A 19,673-nucleotide genomic window follows, 5' to 3' on the forward strand; every position below is an offset into this window, starting at 1 on the left:
GTTAACGGCATTCTGTTATGTGAATCCTTAGTAGCAGTCACAAATATAGTTGAAACATTAAATTCCCAGTCCAAAAAGAATGTGCTCATAACACTTCTCCCTGTGTTAAGGGTGCCAATGTCACAGGCCATATTCTCCCCGCAGGGTGAAAATAGCAGATGTCTCAATATTTTAAAAAATCTGCAACTAGGATGCAACTTTGTATTTAGAAGTGTCTCTTGTGACACTGTTAAGAATTTGTCTTACCAATTTCAGATAACCATCAGCATCTAGAATTAAGTTTTCTGGTTTCAGGTCTCTGTAAATAATACCGAGTCGATGCAGGTAATCAAATGCTTCTGTCACGCAAGCGACACAGAACTTGGAGGTGGGTTCATCAAAGCTGCCTCTGCAATGAAATCATTTTCCCTCTTAGTACTCTAGACACACTCATATTTATTGTCTATGCCAGGTGTCAGTTATTACATTAAGAAATCAACACAATATAAATATTTTGTAGGGCATCGACACTAAAAAGCATTTTGTAGTGCCAATGAATTAGACTGATGATGGTAAAGCAATTTAGGGGGATACTGGAGGCTACTGAGAAGACTTCACTCAAATTAAAATGTCTACATCCAAACAATTGTTTCTGGTGATTATACGTGGGTACGTAAAATAGAAACATAAGAAAACAAGACTGTTTTTAGACACTTGTGGCAAACTCTGGAGACAATGCAACTACTTTCACAGAGAGCATAGAGCAGACTTCCGTAATTTATTGACTAAAAAATGATTCAAGTGATCATTTTCATTTCCTGTTGGTATAACATGTAACAACAACCCATGTAGATATAGGGTCATAACTCTTCCCTGTCTGGTGCACCTTGATGATATTAGAGCTGCCCTGTGTCAGCACTGCATGTGGGTTTATACACTGAATTATTAAAATGTGGTGGTGATTTGCTGAATGGAGTAGTAGGAGTGTGGCTTTGGAGTGAGAGAAACTACCTCTGACTCCTGCTTCTTCCATCCCCATGTCCTCAGGCAAGTTGTGTGGCTGTTCTGAGCTTCACATCCCTATCTGTAAAATGGATTTACTACTAACTGAAGAGCATTGGGAATCAGACACAGCACCTAACAGATAGTACAAACTCCCCTTTCTAAACAGATTTACCTGTTGAAGCAGAGGTGGAGGGTGCAAATGTTCCGTAGGTATCGTGCAAATCTTCTCATCCTCCCCAGTTTTCCTCACTCAGATGCATCTAACACTTTCCTAATACAACACATCCATCTCTTCTTAGATGCTCAAAGGTTTCCCATTACCTAGGTCTGTGATACTCCACCATGAGTGCACACTAGACTTGCCTGCGAGGTAATTTACTAGACCCCATCCAAGATGAACCAAATTGCATCTTCTGCCATTAAAGGCTCCGTATTTTGGGGTGCCTGGGTGGCTCAGTGGTTGAGCATCTGCCTTTGGCTCAGAGCATGATCTTGGGGTCCTGGGATAGAGTCCCACATTGGGCTCCCCACAGGGAGCCTGCTTCTCCCTCTGCCTGTGTCTGCCTCTCTCTGTGTGTCTCTCATGAATAAATAAATAAAATCTTAAAAAGAAAAAATTAAAGGCCCAGCATTTTTACTTTGTAAAGCTCTCACCTGATTGCAATGAGAACCAGGGTTGAGAACCAATGGCCCAGGTAATACTATCAAATGTTTGGCTTGGCATTTACCTCCACAGCCTCATGCAAACCTACCTTCCCAACCCCTTTTGCCAGCCTTGTCTTCTACTCAAATCCTGCTGTAAATCATCCACAAAGAGACATAATCCTATCTCAACTGTCCTATTGTATTTTTCATCCATTTCCCTTCTTCTCTGCCTTTCCAAATTCTGATCATCCGTAGAAGGTAGGTCCAGCCTTCTCTATTTCATCACATTTTTATATCTTTCCTCTCCTCCAAATCTACAGTCTAAAACACTCACTGCCATTTAATTGCAAAATGCCAACTTCTCTGTCCCATTTAGTTTACACATTAAATAATGAAATGTTTTAAAACTGCACATCATGTTATCTTCCAAATAAAATCTAAACTTACTGGGGTAAAAGTTTATACTTTTATCCTTTGGGGTAGAAAAGTTTACATTGTCTAGAGAACTCCTGCAATGGAGCCTTGCACGCTGGTGGTGCTCAGTAAACATCTGTGGTTTTGATTATGTAGAATCTTTGCAGGAGTCTCACTCTGCTTCAGCACTCCCTACCCCTTTCTTCATTTCCCTTGTAGAGATTCAGAATCAACAACATCTGGGTTTATAGCTACTCTGCCTTACACTAACCATGTGACTGAGGAGAGTTCACACTCTTTCAAGGCCTGTGATTCTTTGATCCCTAATATGGTAATGACAATGACCACCTTATAGGGTGCCTATTACAATGATAGCTAAGAAAACACCAAACACCATCATTACTATTTTATCAGGTGATAATATTTTCTCAGGATCATTTCTTAATGACTTTATCTTTAAGTGATCATGAACAAAGCCTCCTTTAGACCAGATGTGAGAACACAGGTTATTGTTTATAATTCTTTTTTCATTACCTGTCCCTTAATATGCTCCATAGCTCCCCACCTAAGCAGGCCTCCAGAAGCATGTAGACATACTTATTGTCCTTGAAAGTACGATATAATCTGTGAAGACACATAAAAACATGGTTATTATTGCAAATCTAGTTTTAAAAGATTTTTAAAATTGCTTAAGGACATCATCAATATCATCTGGAACTTTGGTGCTCATCTCATTCCAAACATCCTCCAGCTACATGGGACTTCTCACTGAATGCTCTTTGGTCTTTCTTCCTGTCTTGCTTCTGCACGTGTTAACCCCTTCACTTAGACTGCCCTCCCTGCACACACAGACTGACCTTCTGCATCTTAGTTTCACTGTAACAGTGTTATCCATTCCTCAAGATGAAGTTCAGAGGCCTGATAAAGCAGCTCATCTTCCCATCTACCAAATATGGCCTCTCTTCCCTCCAAAAGCCCAGAGACCTCTGCATACATTGCCTTTATGAACTCCCTTGATGCTCATGTCTTATGCCCTCTGGATGGTCTCAAACACTAGAGTGTGAGATGGAGACCTGTAAGCAGTAAGTTTAGTGGGTAGTGTACTTGGGAACAAGCCCCCTAGGGAAGGATTAAGACACACCTGGGTAGCCGAGAGTTGGAGATGATCTAATTTCTAGTTTCAACGAAAGCCTCAGCTCAAGGAGCTCTGCCATCATTGGATGCAGGCTGTAACTGGAGACAGAATGTGATCTTGGGCAAGGTGGATCTCTTCACCTTAGAGCAATGACCAGGAAGGGACTGAGCTAGAGTCCTCATTTGGCAACACTCCCAGAAGCTATAGGAATGACAGCCTCAATCCTGATGTGGGACTTGGGCAGGGTACTGCATTTTAACACTGGGTATCAGCAGAGCACGCAGATCATGTGCAAACAGCAGAAGCAATCTAGTAAAGTAGCTTAGGGTGGGCTGTAGATCCTAGCAGCTCAGTGTGGGCTCTGAATCCAAGCTGCCTAGGCTTGAATCCTTGACTGGCTATTTATTAGCTATGCAACTTAGTTTTCTTAATGTTCTTGAGGACAATCGTAACATGTACCTCACTGTTATAAAGATTAGATGAATACATATATTCATTTGATTTTATATTAATGATATATTAATTTATTTTTTTAATGATATATTAATTTAATGTTATATGTCTGCATATATGACATGAATACAAATACAACTTATCTTAAATATATATTAAACATATTATATATGATACATATATATATTTTGTTTATAAGAGTGGCACATGTTAATTTCTCAATAAATGCTGTCATTAATATTTATTATTGTATTATTATTTCCCTACTATATGCCAGGTACTTTGCAGAGAACTGGAAATGAAAATAGGAATAAAACTTAATTCATGCCCTGAAGCTGCTCATGATAGTTCGTTAGTGAATTATTGATGAAAGGGGGGGCATTCTGGGAACATAGTTAATATAAAAATAATTGGATGACTCTATTGCCAGCATTGCCTGGGTTCAAACTTTTTAATGTTGAAAACAAGTGGGTGTGGGAATATAGATAGACAGGAAGATTCTCTCAAGGTATTTGATCAAAAAACAAAAATTCCATTCATTATAGGGGCACTTTACATTGCCTGGAAATCACTAAAGCTACACTTTATGCCTAAGACATGTATGAAAATACATGTCTTCACTAGCCTACACTAACTCATGAATTCACAAGTAAAGAAAGTAAAGAAATCCATGGCCTAGAATAACATAATTCTCTTCCAAACTCTGGGAAAGAAAGAATAGTGACTTTTAGAAGGTGGATCTTTCATCATCTAGGCACTGCTAGGACCACGCTCTTTTCCTCCTTGGCAGCCTACATGTGCTCAAACGCCACTTCTTACAGAAATTCAACAGTAGCATGTCCCCTGGGGGTTTCAAATGAATTCTTTGCTTCCCAAATTCTGCAGTACGTATGGATTAAATAATCCATTCAAGCTATTCCACAATAATTTTATGTTCTCTCTCTCTCTCGCTCTCTCTCTCTCTCTCTCTCTCTCTCACACACACACACACACACACACACACACACACATTTTCCTAAGATTTACTTGAGAATAAAAAACCTGAACTCTTGACTCCAGACTTCAAACTTCTAACATTTTATGTATTGTTGCTATGACAGGGACGGAGAATTCAGAGCGGGGCCTCCTTTTCCTTTTCTGTTCTTTGGCATGAAACCATTCTAAATTCTGGGAGGCAAATGCTGACTTACTTCACAATGAATGGAGAACACAACTCTTCTAGAATTCTCTTTTCTGAGTAGACGTGCTCCTGCTGCTTTGTGTCAACAATATGCTTCTTCCTTATACATTTCATAGCAAAAGCAACATTCTCATTTTTCACTTTAACCTATGTAAGAACAGAGAGATCCCTCAAAATTAACTTACTAGTAAAGATTTACAATATCTATATAAAACACATTAACCAATGAGAGTTGAACTTTTTTTCACATTTAAACAGTATGTAACCTTTTAACCACTTATCTAACTCTGGAAACTAAGTTTTATTCATTCCCTTTAATTGTAATTTCCAAAAGAGTTCACATATCTGGAACAGGGTCCTAAAAACATTTGCATTAAAACAAGAAAAACAAACTCTAGTTAGATTTAACGTTTAGAAATCTATTCACTTTTGAGTGTGTGATATGAAAAACGCTGACCAGAATTGCCAATTTTTTTCTTTCTTAACATTTACTTCCTTAATTTTTTTAAAGATTTTATTTATTTATTCATGAGAGACACACAGAGAGGCAGAGACATAGACAGAGGGAGAAGCAGGCTCTATGTAGGGAGCCCGATGTGGGACTCGATCCCAGCTCTCTGGGATCACGCCCTGAGCTGAAGGCAGACATTCAACTGCTGAACTACCCAGGCATCTCTTCCTTGATTTTCAAAACAAAACATACTAAATCGAAAACCAATGCTTAACTACCCAATATGATAGCAACTAGTCACATGAGGTTATTTAATTCTAAAGTAATTAAAATAAAAAATCCAGTTCCTCAGGTTCTCTAACCACATTTTAAAAGCTTGCCAGCCACATCTAGGTGGTAGCTACCCTCCTGGATAGCAGAAGGATAGAACATTTCCATGAGTGCCGAAAATTCTTTTGGAGCTTGCTGCTTTAGATGGACAAACAAAATTTTCCCTTGAAGGGAAATAAAAATTTTTAATAGATATTTATTCAGCTAGGCTTAAAACTCCATAAGCTGACTATATTTGACAAGTAATGAAACTGCAGATTTGGCTGCACCCCATACTTTGCTTACATTTGCCATTAGTGCTGCCTAGGATTTTTAAATCAATGGTAGAATTATTGTTTCAATTATTATTACATAACTATATAAAAAAAATCTCAGCATTGCTAATTCCATCCTTTTGCCAGGATCTTTGTGAAAAATACCACTGTAGATGGATATTGCCTTTGTCTCTCCACATGGCATAAAAAAATATGACAAATACTCTTTGGCTTATTAAGAAACTGTTTCTCTCTCCTCCTCACCCATCAGAGAGGAAGTATTGACTGGGTGTGAAATGTACTATCCAGAATGTCCTGACAGCATTTCAGATCTGCTCATGTCCAGGGCCATCCAGCAGATGAAGGCGTCAGCATAATTCCCAGAGGTGAATGTACAGTGAATTGTTAAAAATTTGCTGGGCAAAGAAGAGCTTGGTAATAGCCAAGGGTTCAGAGCCATCTGTATCCAGTAAGGTCACAGATCTCCATTCTACATCAGAGCACTTGATCTGACAGTACCACTCTGTTGCTCCTTGGAAGCTAGTTATAAAGCTCAGAAAGGTGGTGATGTGGAAAACACAACCAAAATCAGGCCGTAGGTTCCCAGCTGTCCTGATCAACACTACAGAAGGCTGCTCTTCAAATATTCCTTTACAGTCACCTTCTCTTCTTTTTTTTCAGATAGAAAATTTTGAGCAACCCCAAGATAGGATAAAGGAAGCCAAATACAGACATGGCAGTGGAGTTGTGTGAACTATCATATTAAAGATTTTATTTCTATGGCACTTCCACTGGACACATTCTTCTTTCCTTCAGTATATAGTTAAGGTGTCAAGAGTTTATGTGCATACACAATTTCCTGTGACAAAATACATTTTTAATGTTTTATAGCCTCTGGGAATGCTTACTGGTACATTCTCCAATAATTATAATTAAAAACCTCACAAAATGTGATACAAGCAGCATGAAATAGCAGCTATATTACTACAAGTTACTTAATTAGCATAGACCTGCTACTATACAACACACAGAGTAAAAAATGTACTTTCTTAATTTCAGTTCAAAGCAACATTTAAGATAGCAACAACAATTCATATTTTCCTCCAAGATACACTAGAATATAAAACAAAACAAAACAAAAGTCAAAAGGCTTCTCTCAGATGCTTGAAACGTAAACCCCTTACAAGCTCAACTCTTCCGAACCCACCAACGCCCAGTGTTGCGATAATCTCAAGGTTCTGGAAAGGGGATGATGAGGAAAATCTGGCCACCTTCTCCTTCAGCTGAATCATCTCCAGAGACAGTGCTTTAGACAGCTTCCAGTTAGACATGGATCTCCTGTGTAAGAAAAGTGAAACTTTGCATACACCTCCTTAGTCAAGCCAGGGTCATGCCACACATAAATTCCACTTTTGCAACAGTCTGATTTCTACCAGTAATTACTGCGCATCATTGCTACAAAGGCTATCTCAACTTTTGCAGGATCAGATTTAATTACCTCTGGGGAGAAAAACCTCAGAATTCACAAACAAAAAACTCACATACACACAATAATAGACAAATGTCAAACTGGATCAGTGAAAGGTAAAAAGAACTAAATTGTGTGGTATTTAAAGTATATCTCAATAAATCTGTGTGTTTTTTTTTTTAAAAAGAGTCAATGAGAGGAAATAAAACCAGTGAGCCATTTCCTTTGCTATGCACACAGAAGAATGCCACATTGAGAATCTTTGCTGTGTTTTCCTATTTTTGTCAAATATTGAAGCTCTCCATGGCTGAACCAAGGAGCAGAGTAACTGCTTAGTGAAACATGAAGAAATGCATTTCTTACTTTATGTCTAACAATCATTGTTTGGAAATAAATACTCATTATTCTCTTTTAATTAAGGTTTACTGCTCTGAATTATATGTTATATATATTCGTAAGTTGTCCTTACTACAAAAGGCCTTTAAGGACATAAAAACTGCAAATACATTCCTTGCATAAAAAGACAAAAACAAAAAAACTTACGAGGTCCCAACTGAATGTTCTAATTTAACTCAAATGTCAATGTTCTAGAACTTTTGAATCCAGCTTCATTAGCACTACTTGATGAATATATGCCATAGTATTTACTCTACAGAATGTAAAGGGTTTTCAAATGATTTTAATTTTACAAAATGGTTTTTCTATTAAGTGCAAAATTTTTCATCAATATTACCACATTTAGCCCAATCCAACTCCTTCCTACATACACACAGACAGAGCCCTGGGCAACAGGTCCCCCTTCTATTCTGAAATAATTCTGCCTCTCCTCCAGCTCTCTGCCTGGAATCAGAATGAATGGGTTACTCTAGGGCCCTGGCATTCTTATTTGATTTCCACCGGCAAGATAGGCTTCATTTCTGAATAACAGTCCCGTTGATATTGAGAAGACAATGTCAAGAATCCCTTTCCCAGGGCCCCCTCTCAGGAAATGTCTCCCCAACATTACTACTCACCACCCAAAATAAGAAGCGGACTACTTACAGACCAAAATAATATCCATACTAGTGGTACGTGGCAGCCTCTTTGTGGAAGAACAATTTAAAAGAACTGCCCCCAATTCCCTAGTGGTGGCACATTATAAGTTACCACTAGAGCGATTCACACACACTGCCAGAAGTCATGTGCGGCTGAGGAAAAGATTCCTCCACTTACTTTGCATGTCTTTTCTCATCATCACGGTTCAGGTTTGCCACATACCCTTCAAGGTATTTTTGGAGTTCTTCGAAAGTCCCAACTGTTTGGTTGAATGTTCTAAGTGAATAAAACAGTTACTTTCACAATTTGACATTTTCTCGAGTTCACAGAAGACTTTTGTATGATTATTGATGGCTTTAAATGGTCTTTCAATAATTTAGGTTATGTTAAAGCTGCCATAATATGTAGAATAGCTATTAGATGTTATATAATTAATCCTGCAAGTTTCTGAAAACAAAGAAGAGAAAACCTTTCTGTTGTTTTCTCTCTTGTGGTTCAGGTTTGTCAGCAATTTTTTAAGAATACAGTGTAAAGGAAATAGTCTATATAATCTGTTTATTGAATCAACAGGTTTTATGGGTTGCAGATTTTCCTCACTTTGTTTCATCAAATTAACCTATTTATTTTAAAAATCAAGGATAAAATTTATCTTTTCTTTTCCATTGATAAACTCCTCGTTTCACATTCCTTTATAATTAAATCCAAACTGTTTACTTTATCATAGTGATTCTCTGAGGCTCAGCCAACATCTTCCCTTGACCACACTTGTCCTCCCCAAGTCAGATCTGTGGCCCCATATAATTTTACATTGCTTGTGGGAATTCTTATACATGACCTTGCCCATGAAAAATAAAGAATCCCCTTCCTAAGCAGGGGATATTTTCTTGATTATCTTTTCAATGCTTCCCCACCCTTACACTTGACAATCCATCTTGATTTGTGATTTTTAGAGTAGTTTTCTTCCCTACTGAAAAATAGTCTCCTTCTAGAAGCCATGCTTTAGTCTACTTGCTGAATCTTAACCACTTGAGGATAGTAAAATGAAAGGAGTGAAAATTTACCTCAAAACACTTAAAACTAATAAACCAGAGCTGGCTCATTCCTGTACTGCCACCATTTGTTACCTACCTAGCTCTGAAGACCTCTACCCACATTGAACTGACCACCAATATACTTCCCCATTATTAAGCAGATCTTACATACTATGCTGGGTATTTTCTATTTTTCTCTTCAGATCTCTTTTCTACCCTGCTTGTGGGCTGTCCTTCATGGACTGCACAACAGTGAGAAACAGAGTATTGCCATGAAATTTCAAATTTCCGATGGCTGATGTTTTCAAGTAAAAAGGAAATACTTCTTGTACTTTATTTTGCTTTTATTCATTCTGCATGTAACCATTACTGGCCTGCTGTTAAACTAATTAAAGTATTATCAACAAGTCTCATTTTAAAAATGTAGGTGACACCGGTGTCCCAGGTCCCTAGAAATTCTTTGCAAAAGTTAAAGCAAATTTAAACAGCTACAACATTCTAGCTGTAACACACAGCCTATAATCACTCTGGGGGTGGGTGGGGGGGTATAGCATGAGGTGTAATCAACTCTTTGGAGATCTGTCCCAACAACCAAACCATGATGGCAATGTCACACATCACCCTTCCCATATATTTAGAGTTACTGCCATTTTGTGCATTTTACTGCATTCTAAAAACAGGGAAACTTTAACTCTCCTCCTTTATGCATTTTGAAAATAATGCATTAGGAAAGAAGAAATAAAGAGCCAAAGCCTTTCAGTCACTATATTTCATTCCAAGGATGGACTTTATTCAGCCAACACATGGAGCCCTTCCCATCTGCCAAGGGCTATGTCATTTGCTGGCACTGCAACAGCAGAGCACAAGTAAATGTTTCTGTTCCCATGAAGCTTATAGAAGGGTGGGAAGACAGGTGTTAAAGTAGTGAAATAACATGCAAATGATGATATAAAGACAGATAGGGTACTGTGGGAGAATTATCATCGGATCTTAACCTAGTCCCTTAGTCATAACTATGATGATCACGTAATTTGCCATTCCAGCTGAATGCTTTTCAGAGTGAAAGGCAGTGCCAATAACAAATATGCTGGACAACCAGAACTGTCCAGGAAATCTAGGATGTAGGTCGACTTGGTCATGACTGATATTCAGCTTCTCTCATCCGTACAATAAATTCATGTAACTTTTTAAGTCTCATTGAGACTCACACAATACTCTATACTACCGCATCTCAGCTGTACACATGTAAATTGAACATTTTAAAATTATAAACTTCCAAAGAATACATAAGCTCTACGAAATCACTGCATCCTTTTCAGGGACTATGAATACAGGAGATACTGTATAAATACTTGCTTGTGGGATTACAATGAAGAAAAAGGAAAGGAGTTCTTCCTTTTTGTCATGTTTTTAGTCCCAGCGCTTTAGAGCAATTTATAAGATTCCACCACACAGCTGATGCTATTGAGTGCTTGCGTATATTTTTAATGAACTCATACACAAAACAATGCATGATCGGGACAATGCTGTACCAATATATTTCCCATTCGTGAGCTGGCTTCCAAAGGTTACCTTTATCTGAACATATTTTGCACTTTCTAGCCCTTCTGCCTTTGTTTTTACATTTTACTTCACCTGGACTTCTACATTTCTTATTTGCTTGAAAAACTCCTATGAATTTTTAAGCCCCATTTCCACACTTTAAAAAAAATCAAACCTTGCCCACTTTACCACTTTGTGATTGCTCCTCTTTCTGAACACATGCTATGGGAGCAAAGTAGCACGGTGCAAAGAATGTGAAAGAAATCGGGAGACCTGGGCGATAGCCCCTGCTCCATCACTGCCGGCATCGCTAGGGCATCCATCTCTTTACTGCCCTGGGATTTCCTTTTCTTATCCATAGGAGAGGGATTAAAATCATTGTAAGTGATATGAAAAATTATTGTCCAATGTGTGGCGATGGATGCTAACTAGACTTACTGCGGTGGTCGTTTTGCAATATATACATATATCAAATCATCATGTTGTACACCTAAAATACTTTATGTGTTTTGATTACAAATCTTGATTACAAATAATAAATAAAAAATAACTATTGCTAATTTTTAGTATATTAATGTTATTGTGGTCATGTATTATAAGGACCATTTATCTTTTAGAGATGCTACTAAAATTTATAGATGGAACAATTTTGTGTTTGGATTTGCTTGAAAATAGTATGGAGGGATGCCTGGATGGCTCAGCGATTGAGCGTCTGCTTTCGGCTCAGGTCCTGATCCCAGGGTCAGTATCAAGTCCCACATCGAGCTTCTTGTGGAGAGCCTGCTTCTCCCTCTGCCTGTGTCTCTGCCCCTGTGTGTCTCTCTCTCATTAATAAATAAATAAAATTAAAAAAAAAAGAAAATAGTATGGAAAAGGCAGGAAGTGGGTGGCAAAGTGATATAGGTAAGGCATTAACTGATAATTTTTGAACTTGTATTATGGAGTTCATAATACCACCCTGTCTGCTTATGTGAAATTTTGCACAATAAAAAGGATTTTTAAATGTTCTAAAGTTATTTCCAGTTCTAAATCTCTATAACTCTAAGTTCAATGAATGTTATGTTCAATTAGCAATCAACTACATACTCCCTTGGGATACTTCTTGTCATTTTACTAATTTTAGCTAATATTTCATATGAGTATGCCCTATTTCTTTGACTACACTATGACATTTCTCAGACAATGGCCTAGCTTTGGTATATTTGGATTTCCTTTATTCTATCTAGATAATCATCAATAAATATCCAACTGATTAATGAGAGACCTAAGGAGCCAGATTCAAATATAATTTGAAATGAGTTAAGGGCACAAAGTAAGACTTTTCTGAAAAATAACCTGAGACATTTAGAGATAAGTATTAACACACAACACTTGTAAATTACTACAAATGTTAAGTTAAACCTTCTCTGGAAATACATATAGCTAATGGGTATTTTATATTATGCCCAAGAAAGATAGGTCTTATTTAAAAAATTTTGACTGCTTAGAGCACTTTAGAAATAAATTATGGAACTGTTTACTATATTGTGTGGGGAAAGAAAATCCATGAGTACTAATAAGCTTATTTCTCTGGAAGATGCAGAATTTAAATCAGTCTATCACTGATATTTATGTACAAACTTTGCACACAAAATATTTAGCCTGCCAGCATCTGCCACTGCCACAGACAGATTCAGATCAGAAGGCCCAGTTCCTCCCCATGAATTTTAATAGAATGTACTCGCAGCTAAGGATAGGCCAGCATTTCTAAGTGGTGAAGAATAAGAAGACAGATGGGCCCTTGGAGTAACAGAAGGCCAAGTCTTCAAAGGTGGCGGAGCCTGCCTTCTTCGAGAACATCAGCATACTTACTCTCGATCTATAACTAGGCATGCGACATCATTTTCTTCAGCAATAATGTTAGCTGATCTGACATCCTCACTGCAGACAAAAACAGGGAAGTCAATTTTCTACAGTTAGAAATTAAACATCCATTTTTATTAGAGAATCTACTTTTTTATGAAACACCATCACTTACATCTTCCAAAGACTGCTTTTTTTCTAAACATCGTAACTTATAATCCACTCCTTTCCAAAAACGGATTTGAAATGTGTCCCAGTAAGGGTTATGTACACAAGGAATTGAGAGAAGAAGATAACTGTATGGGGATCAGAGAGGAATCAGTGACTGTGACTTATGTATGAGATGTCCTTCTGTGCTTTGTATCAGCCAAAATAAAATTCCTCTCCTATGATCAAATGGGAATTGCTAATTAAAAAGCAGCCAAACCTGAAATTAACTGAGCAAAGAAATCTACTGGAAAAAACATTCAGGTAATTAACATATAATAAATCACCAATCAAGAATAAAGCCCAAAGAAAGTGTTCTTAGTGTCATATCAACCAATAATTTAAATAAACACTAAAATACTTTAATTTCATAAAGCCTAAGATGTACATTTTCCACTAAAATCTCTGAAATCAGAGTATGTCCCATAATTGATGATGAATCATAGTGCAATTAATAGCATTGTCTTTCTTTCTCAAGGGTACATAATATAATGGCGGCACACCTCACAATGGATAGCTTAGATACAATGAATTATGGCATATGATCTAATGATGGCAAATTTAATTATCTAATGAATACCAATAGGCCAAGCATTGGGTAAAGTGTTTCTATAGAGACCTTTATTTATATTAGTTTCCTCCCTCTATTAGTTACAAACTAAAGACACTGAAAAATAGTACACGCCTTATGGTACCCAGTGCTGTGAGATTCACTTAAGGTAACTCGGAGGAACAAGCCTGTTGAGACTGATCTCAGCAACTTCATCAAAAATGGCATAGGGCAGCCCAGGTGGCTCAGCAGTTTAGTGCCACCTTAAGCCCAGGGCATGATCCTGGAGTCCTGGGATCGAGTCCCACATCAGGCTCCCTGCATGGAGCCTGCTTTTCCCTCTGCCTGTGTCTCTGCCTCTCTCTCTCTCTCCTCTCTGTGTTTCTCATGAATAAATAAATAAAAAATCTTAAAAAAAGAAAAACTGCATCACACAAAATATATATAGTTCCTTGCTCTTCCCTTAGTGGTGGGATAGGAAAATCTTGGTGACCCATTTCTCATTCCAAAGAAGTCCTTCATCCACACAGCTGACATCCAGAGTCCTTCTGATACAACCCATAGTTGCTCTCAAGTTTACAGGGTCTTTGCTAAATGACATCAGTGAAAACATTCCAGATTGATGAGGTTTTGAGCTGGGAGCTGGGTACTCAACTTGTATGTCTGTCTGTAGACATCTATATGTAGATATAGATATACATATACACATACATATGCATATACATATGATCTTAGATATGAGCCAATTTGATTTGTGAGTTCAGAAAAAGAAAAGGTATGGCATCCCTTTCACTTGTCAGTGTCAAGACTGACTGACTATGAACTTTATAAATATTAGGTGCAATATAAACACTTTATAAATATTAGGTGTTTATAAACACACATATGTTTCTTTCATAATGATGGTGTAAGTGCCACAGATTTATTTTTGCACATAAAATGCTTCAAGAACTCCTGGGACTATTTAATGTCAAGTCTTAGAAATACACAGAATATAAAGAATATGGAGTCACTGTCAGAGGTCCTAAAAAGTGACAGCAAAGAAATGTACAAAAACGTAAAAGTATTTGCATTCAATGCTCCTTTTCCTTGATTTTAGCTTTATGCTTCCAAAAGCCTGAGGAGTTTGGTATCTTTATTAAATATAAATTCCCATGTTTCTCATGGGAAAACACTGTAATTGGCTAGCTGTGACATATAGCATGAATTATTTCAGATCCAGCAAAATCAGACAGCATATTTCCTTTCAAGAGCTATTTTGACTCTACTGGTGCATTTATAAAGTTCTCTGCATTTTTAAACTTTAGTTGTTTTGTTTGGAAGTCTGAGAAAAATGATCTAGTAATGTTAAGAACAAATACACCAAAGTTTTGAATAACAATATTACACAATTATACTACATGAATTTATTTATATTGTCACAAACAAAGAAATTAAAAAGGACAATTTCCCTGTTATTGAAACAAAGTTAATTATGAGCCAGAAGATGAGAAAGAAAATTTTCGCTTGTCTTTAAATTCTATTTTTAAATTATTTACAAGATCACTATAATCTAACTTACTAAGTTTAAACAGTTTTTACTTTAAAAATAAGAGCTTTTTTTAGTTTTTAAATAATCAAATTTGTCTTCCAGTGATTCACGAACACCTTTTCTTTGCTCTATACTTAATATTATCATCACATACAAATCAGCAGAAATGGGACTTTATGATAAAAATTAAAAGGAAGAAAATGAACAGAAATAATGCTCATTTCTATAAGCATAGATTTGAAAATAAAAGCCATTTAGTAATAACATAAAGTTTAAGTGATGTCTTAATTTCAAGAAGTCATTTAAAAATATGTGTAACTCCAAAATAAGTATTGCTCAAACTCCAATCTTTTATAAAGTTATTTATATTTTTAAAAGTGTGTTTTTTAGAGTTGAGGTTGTTTTCTGAGTTTCAGGAAGTGTCTCTTGAGACATTTGATTGATCTTTATAAATATTTCTTCCATCAGTTAGATCAAGAGTAGATAAACTCATATCTCAAAAGACGTAAGATTCAGGTATAAGTTTCATATACACTATTTTGAGTTGTTTCTAAAACTTGCAAAATGACCTGGTAAAAATTCTTAAGAAGCTATTGCTTTTGGCATAATGATTTGAAAGCATACAAAATATGTAAAGTCATTATTTGATAATTTTTTGAGAAGGGGAAAATGGCAATATTTTAAACTTTGGAAATATAAAAACTTGTCCTTAAAGGAAAATTATAATTCTCATGTATTTCAATCTCTTTCTCTGACTCTTTTCAAGTAAAGATTCTGACAGGACACAAATTTTATTTTCACTAGCAAATTTAAGCCTTCCCCATTTCTTCTCTGTACAAAATCAGTCCACTTATTTCATGCATAAACACAAAATTTTTAGCATTCAGTTTAGAACTTTTGTTTAATTCCTGAATATTTGCTGACATTAGTTTGGTAGTTCAATTTGACATCTCTAAATGAGTAGTTGCACATGCAAAGCAATCAATTTTAATATATGTGCTGCCGAAGTGAGCACCACGTAAAGCAATCAAAGACTTATTTAAGTATGGGACAGAAATTCATGGATTTACCTGATAAGAGCTTTTTCTCCAAAGTATTCTCCTTTCTGCAGTGTTTTTATCACTTGTGGTTGATCATGGCCCTCTGTGCTCTGGGTGACTTTTACCTAAAGGATGTTAAACATTTAAAAAGAGAGGGGAAACAAGAAAAAAAATGAGAATCTGAACACATATCCATTCAACCAGACCTTCCAGACCTTTATAAATTTGACTAAAATAAGGAAATAGCCAAGCCTTAGCTTTAACTTTCAGTAGTTAGATAATCTTACTACCATCATCTCATTTGGAGGGACTGCCAAATCCTGTGATTTAACACGACCAAGTGACTACCTGTGTGTAAGAGGAAGATTCTCCATTCAAATAACTCCTCTGAAAGTTAAAAAAATTTTTATGTGAATCTAGCGATTCCTTTATAGGGCTATTCAAAGCAAATAATAATGATCCTGCGGGAACTTCTACTTTTTTCAAAAAGCCAGAGTATTGACAGATTAATCAGGAATAAGGCTAAGTGTCAGAGTTCTGAATTGTGTCCATGATTAACTTGTTGAATCCTGCGTACCCTCTAAAACTGGATGGAAAATGTGGATACGGAGAAGGGTGATAACTTTCATAGGTATCTCAGTGTGATCCATGGCCCAGGTGAGTTTAAGAACTCCCATGGCAGGACCAAATAAAAACTTTAATATTCCTTGTTTGTAGCTAGAATTGCGCCAATTCAACATGATCACAAGGGTTGCTTCTAGTTGATTAGAAATTCTGAATAGCACTATGGAAATCACAATGAATTAAAATTTTTAAAAAACATTAAGTGCAATTTGTTTATCAGTCAGAATGCTTTCAAAGCATGGAGTCCAGGTTGGGGAGAAATGATAAAAAGTGTTTTTGAGTGTTGAGTTTCTGAGGTTTGAAATTATCATGTTAATCTTTTTTTCCCTCGCTGGGTTCAAGGTTCAACCACAAATCAATTCACCAATAGCAGTGCTCAACTCTCTGATGACAAACTCTCCCATGGAAGAAAGCACATTTGTTAAAACATTTGTATAATCAAGATTTCACTCTGTCATTCAGTACTTCGCTAATGCCTTTTATCTCTGAGGAACATTGTAGAGAGTCAACATAGGAATAACTGGTAACATGTTATCCACTCAATATTAAAGAAAAAGATCTACAGTATATACACTAGCCTAAAATTTTCATTAGCATCTAAATCAACTTGAGCTATAGTATATGAGTTGAAGTCTGGAGCCATATTGTTCTATAGCTTCATGCCTGGCCACTGCTGTCTTCAACTGCCGAGTTCATTCTCCCCTACCTGTTGCTGCTTATCGCATCTATCAGATGGAAAAATTTTCCAGCCCTGATCTTGAACCTGTGGGCTTTTGGAGAATCACAGATAAAAAGGATCTTAGAAAAAAAAAAAAAGGATCTTAGAAAGAATCCAGTCACCTTATGAACAATTAAAAGAGATCCAAAGGAAGTCAAGCGACCTGCCTAGGGTCACTAAGAAGTTACTGTCTCTACTAGAACCCATCACAGGTCTTTCATCCCCCAAACCCAGTGCTCAGACCAAACCCCACAAGACTCTTCTGAGTAGAAGCTCCTTTACCTGTTTAAGGCAGAAGTTTTCCTATGGTGTCGTGCTGAGCACTAGTGTGTTTATGGCAAGCTAATGTGAACAGACTTTTTGATTAAGTACTTTAGGTAAGCTGTAATTAATACTCACCTTTCCTTTTGCTAAGATGAAGAAGGTACTTCCTTCCTCACCCTCTCTAATAATATAATCTCCTTTGTCATAGTATTCCTATTGGAATGAGAGAAAAAGAAAAGGTTAAATCCAGTAGAGATATATAAATGAAGGTAGAAATGAAATAGAACTCCTCGTGTCTTTGAAATGAGCATTCCATGCCCATTCGTTATATTTGTTGTTTATTGTCACTGTAATCTTCTTGAATGTTGCAGTCATAAGCTGTAGAAAAGTAAGGAGACTTTGCTTTATTACCTGCATGAATGTTTATCTTTCCCAGAGAAAATTCACCTGAAAGACCGATTTTCAAGCATGGAGACTAAAGAACATGAAGAGAAATGAGAGCAAAGCAATAATCGCTGATACACAAGTGAGCTTTCACCCAAATAATCTAAATACAAGCTGTTCAGTGAGCTGTAAGCAGTTTGAAATTGGGTTTAGAGTTTAGAAAAAGATAATCTAATAAATAGAAAATATTAGCTCCAGTGGACATCAGGAATATTAGACTCAATTTCTAATTCCTTGAAGAGCAAAGGCGAGGAAAACTCTAAGTACATAGTAAGTAGCTCTTTCATATGGATTCTTTTCAAAGATTTATCATCATAAAAGATCAACATTAGAATTTTTCACATGTAAATTATGTTTTTCAGTGTAGGCTTATCCTTATCCACTTATTTCTTTGTTTTCTTCACATATGTGCAATGTCATCAGAGAATTCTTGGGCAGGGCAAAATAATTCATCCATTTGTCAGATCAAACAAACAATTCAGTCTCTTAGGAAACGAAAGATGGATTAAACCGTTCACCTCTATGTCACTTTAACATTGTCTCAAAGTCACAGAACTAAAATGGATCTCTTAATTATTTATATAAACAAAAATGGGCCTGTTTGATTTATTTAAAAAGGCATTTTTAAAAATATTTTTATTAATTCATGAGAGATACAGAGAGAGAGGCAGAGACACAGGCAGAGGGAGAAGCAGGCTCCATGCAGGGAGCCCAATGTGGGACTCCAGGTCTCCAGGATCATGCCCTGGGCTGAAGGCAGGCGCTAAACTGCTGAGCCACCCAGGCTGCCCTAAAAAGGCATAATTAACAATATAATAGCTCTCTCTTTTTCTTCTAGATTCGAAAATAAAATCCAAACAAAACTACTTTTGGGTCTGCTGTATTTCAATATCCTTTTTGGTCATTTACTCCTAAAACCTATGTACATTTTTGAAATAAATATTACTCCTAATATGAATAAACATACCTTTTATTTACATAGCCCTATGTACATTTTATAAGACATTTCAACATTTCATGGAAAGGAGCAAAACATCTTAGGAGGAAAAGTACTCTGAAGCCAAACACATCTAGATTCAAATCCCAATTCTACTTTGAATTTCACATCCATCAACCCAAAAAGTTCAAATAAGCACATTTACCTTCAGAGATTTAGAGAAGTACATTAGTTTTCTATTGCTGCTGTAACAAATAACCACGCATTTCTTAGTGGCTTCTAACAACATCCATTTATTATCTCACAGTTTCCATGTGCCAAAGAGTCCAGGCACAGCATGGCTCACCTGGATTTTCTGTATAAGGATCTCTCAAGACTAACTCAAAGTAACAGGCTGTGTTCCTTTCTGAAGGCTCTGAAGGAAAATCACTTTCAAGTTTAATCAGGTTGTTGGAAGAATTCAGTTTCTTGAGGTTACAGGATAAGGTCTCATTTCCATGCTGGCTGCCAGCCCCTTTGTTCCTATAGACCTCTCTTAAGTCCTTGCACAGAGCCCCCTGTGCTTCATAACCAGCAATGGCTAATCGAATTCTT

At 36.7% G+C, this 19,673-nt stretch overlaps 1 protein-coding gene across 3 annotated transcripts in view; it reads right to left on the reverse strand.

Annotated features, from left to right (window-relative positions):
* PRKG2 (protein kinase cGMP-dependent 2) overlaps window positions 1–19,673 on the reverse strand; it is a 99,514-nt gene that overhangs the window by 29,810 nt on the left and 50,031 nt on the right. For 2 of the 3 annotated variants that reach the window (XM_049105011.1, XM_035709754.2), the window contains exons 7-14: window positions 17,834–17,911; window positions 16,123–16,217; window positions 12,774–12,842; window positions 8,527–8,625; window positions 7,031–7,184; window positions 4,822–4,958; window positions 2,578–2,667; window positions 247–388 (exon numbers count right to left, since the gene is read on the reverse strand). In XM_049105011.1, coding sequence (XP_048960968.1) covers window positions 247–388; window positions 2,578–2,667; window positions 4,822–4,958; window positions 7,031–7,184; window positions 8,527–8,625; window positions 12,774–12,842; window positions 16,123–16,217; window positions 17,834–17,911 — 864 coding nt within the window. The remainder of the gene's footprint in view (window positions 1–246; window positions 389–2,577; window positions 2,668–4,821; window positions 4,959–7,030; window positions 7,185–8,526; window positions 8,626–12,773; window positions 12,843–16,122; window positions 16,218–17,833; window positions 17,912–19,673) is intronic. The other variant, XM_035709755.2, reaches the window with a different exon arrangement.

This window comes from Canis lupus, chromosome 32, assembly GCF_003254725.2.
Source record: "Canis lupus dingo isolate Sandy chromosome 32, ASM325472v2, whole genome shotgun sequence".
In the NCBI taxonomy this organism is placed as follows: Eukaryota; Metazoa; Chordata; class Mammalia; order Carnivora; family Canidae; genus Canis; species Canis lupus.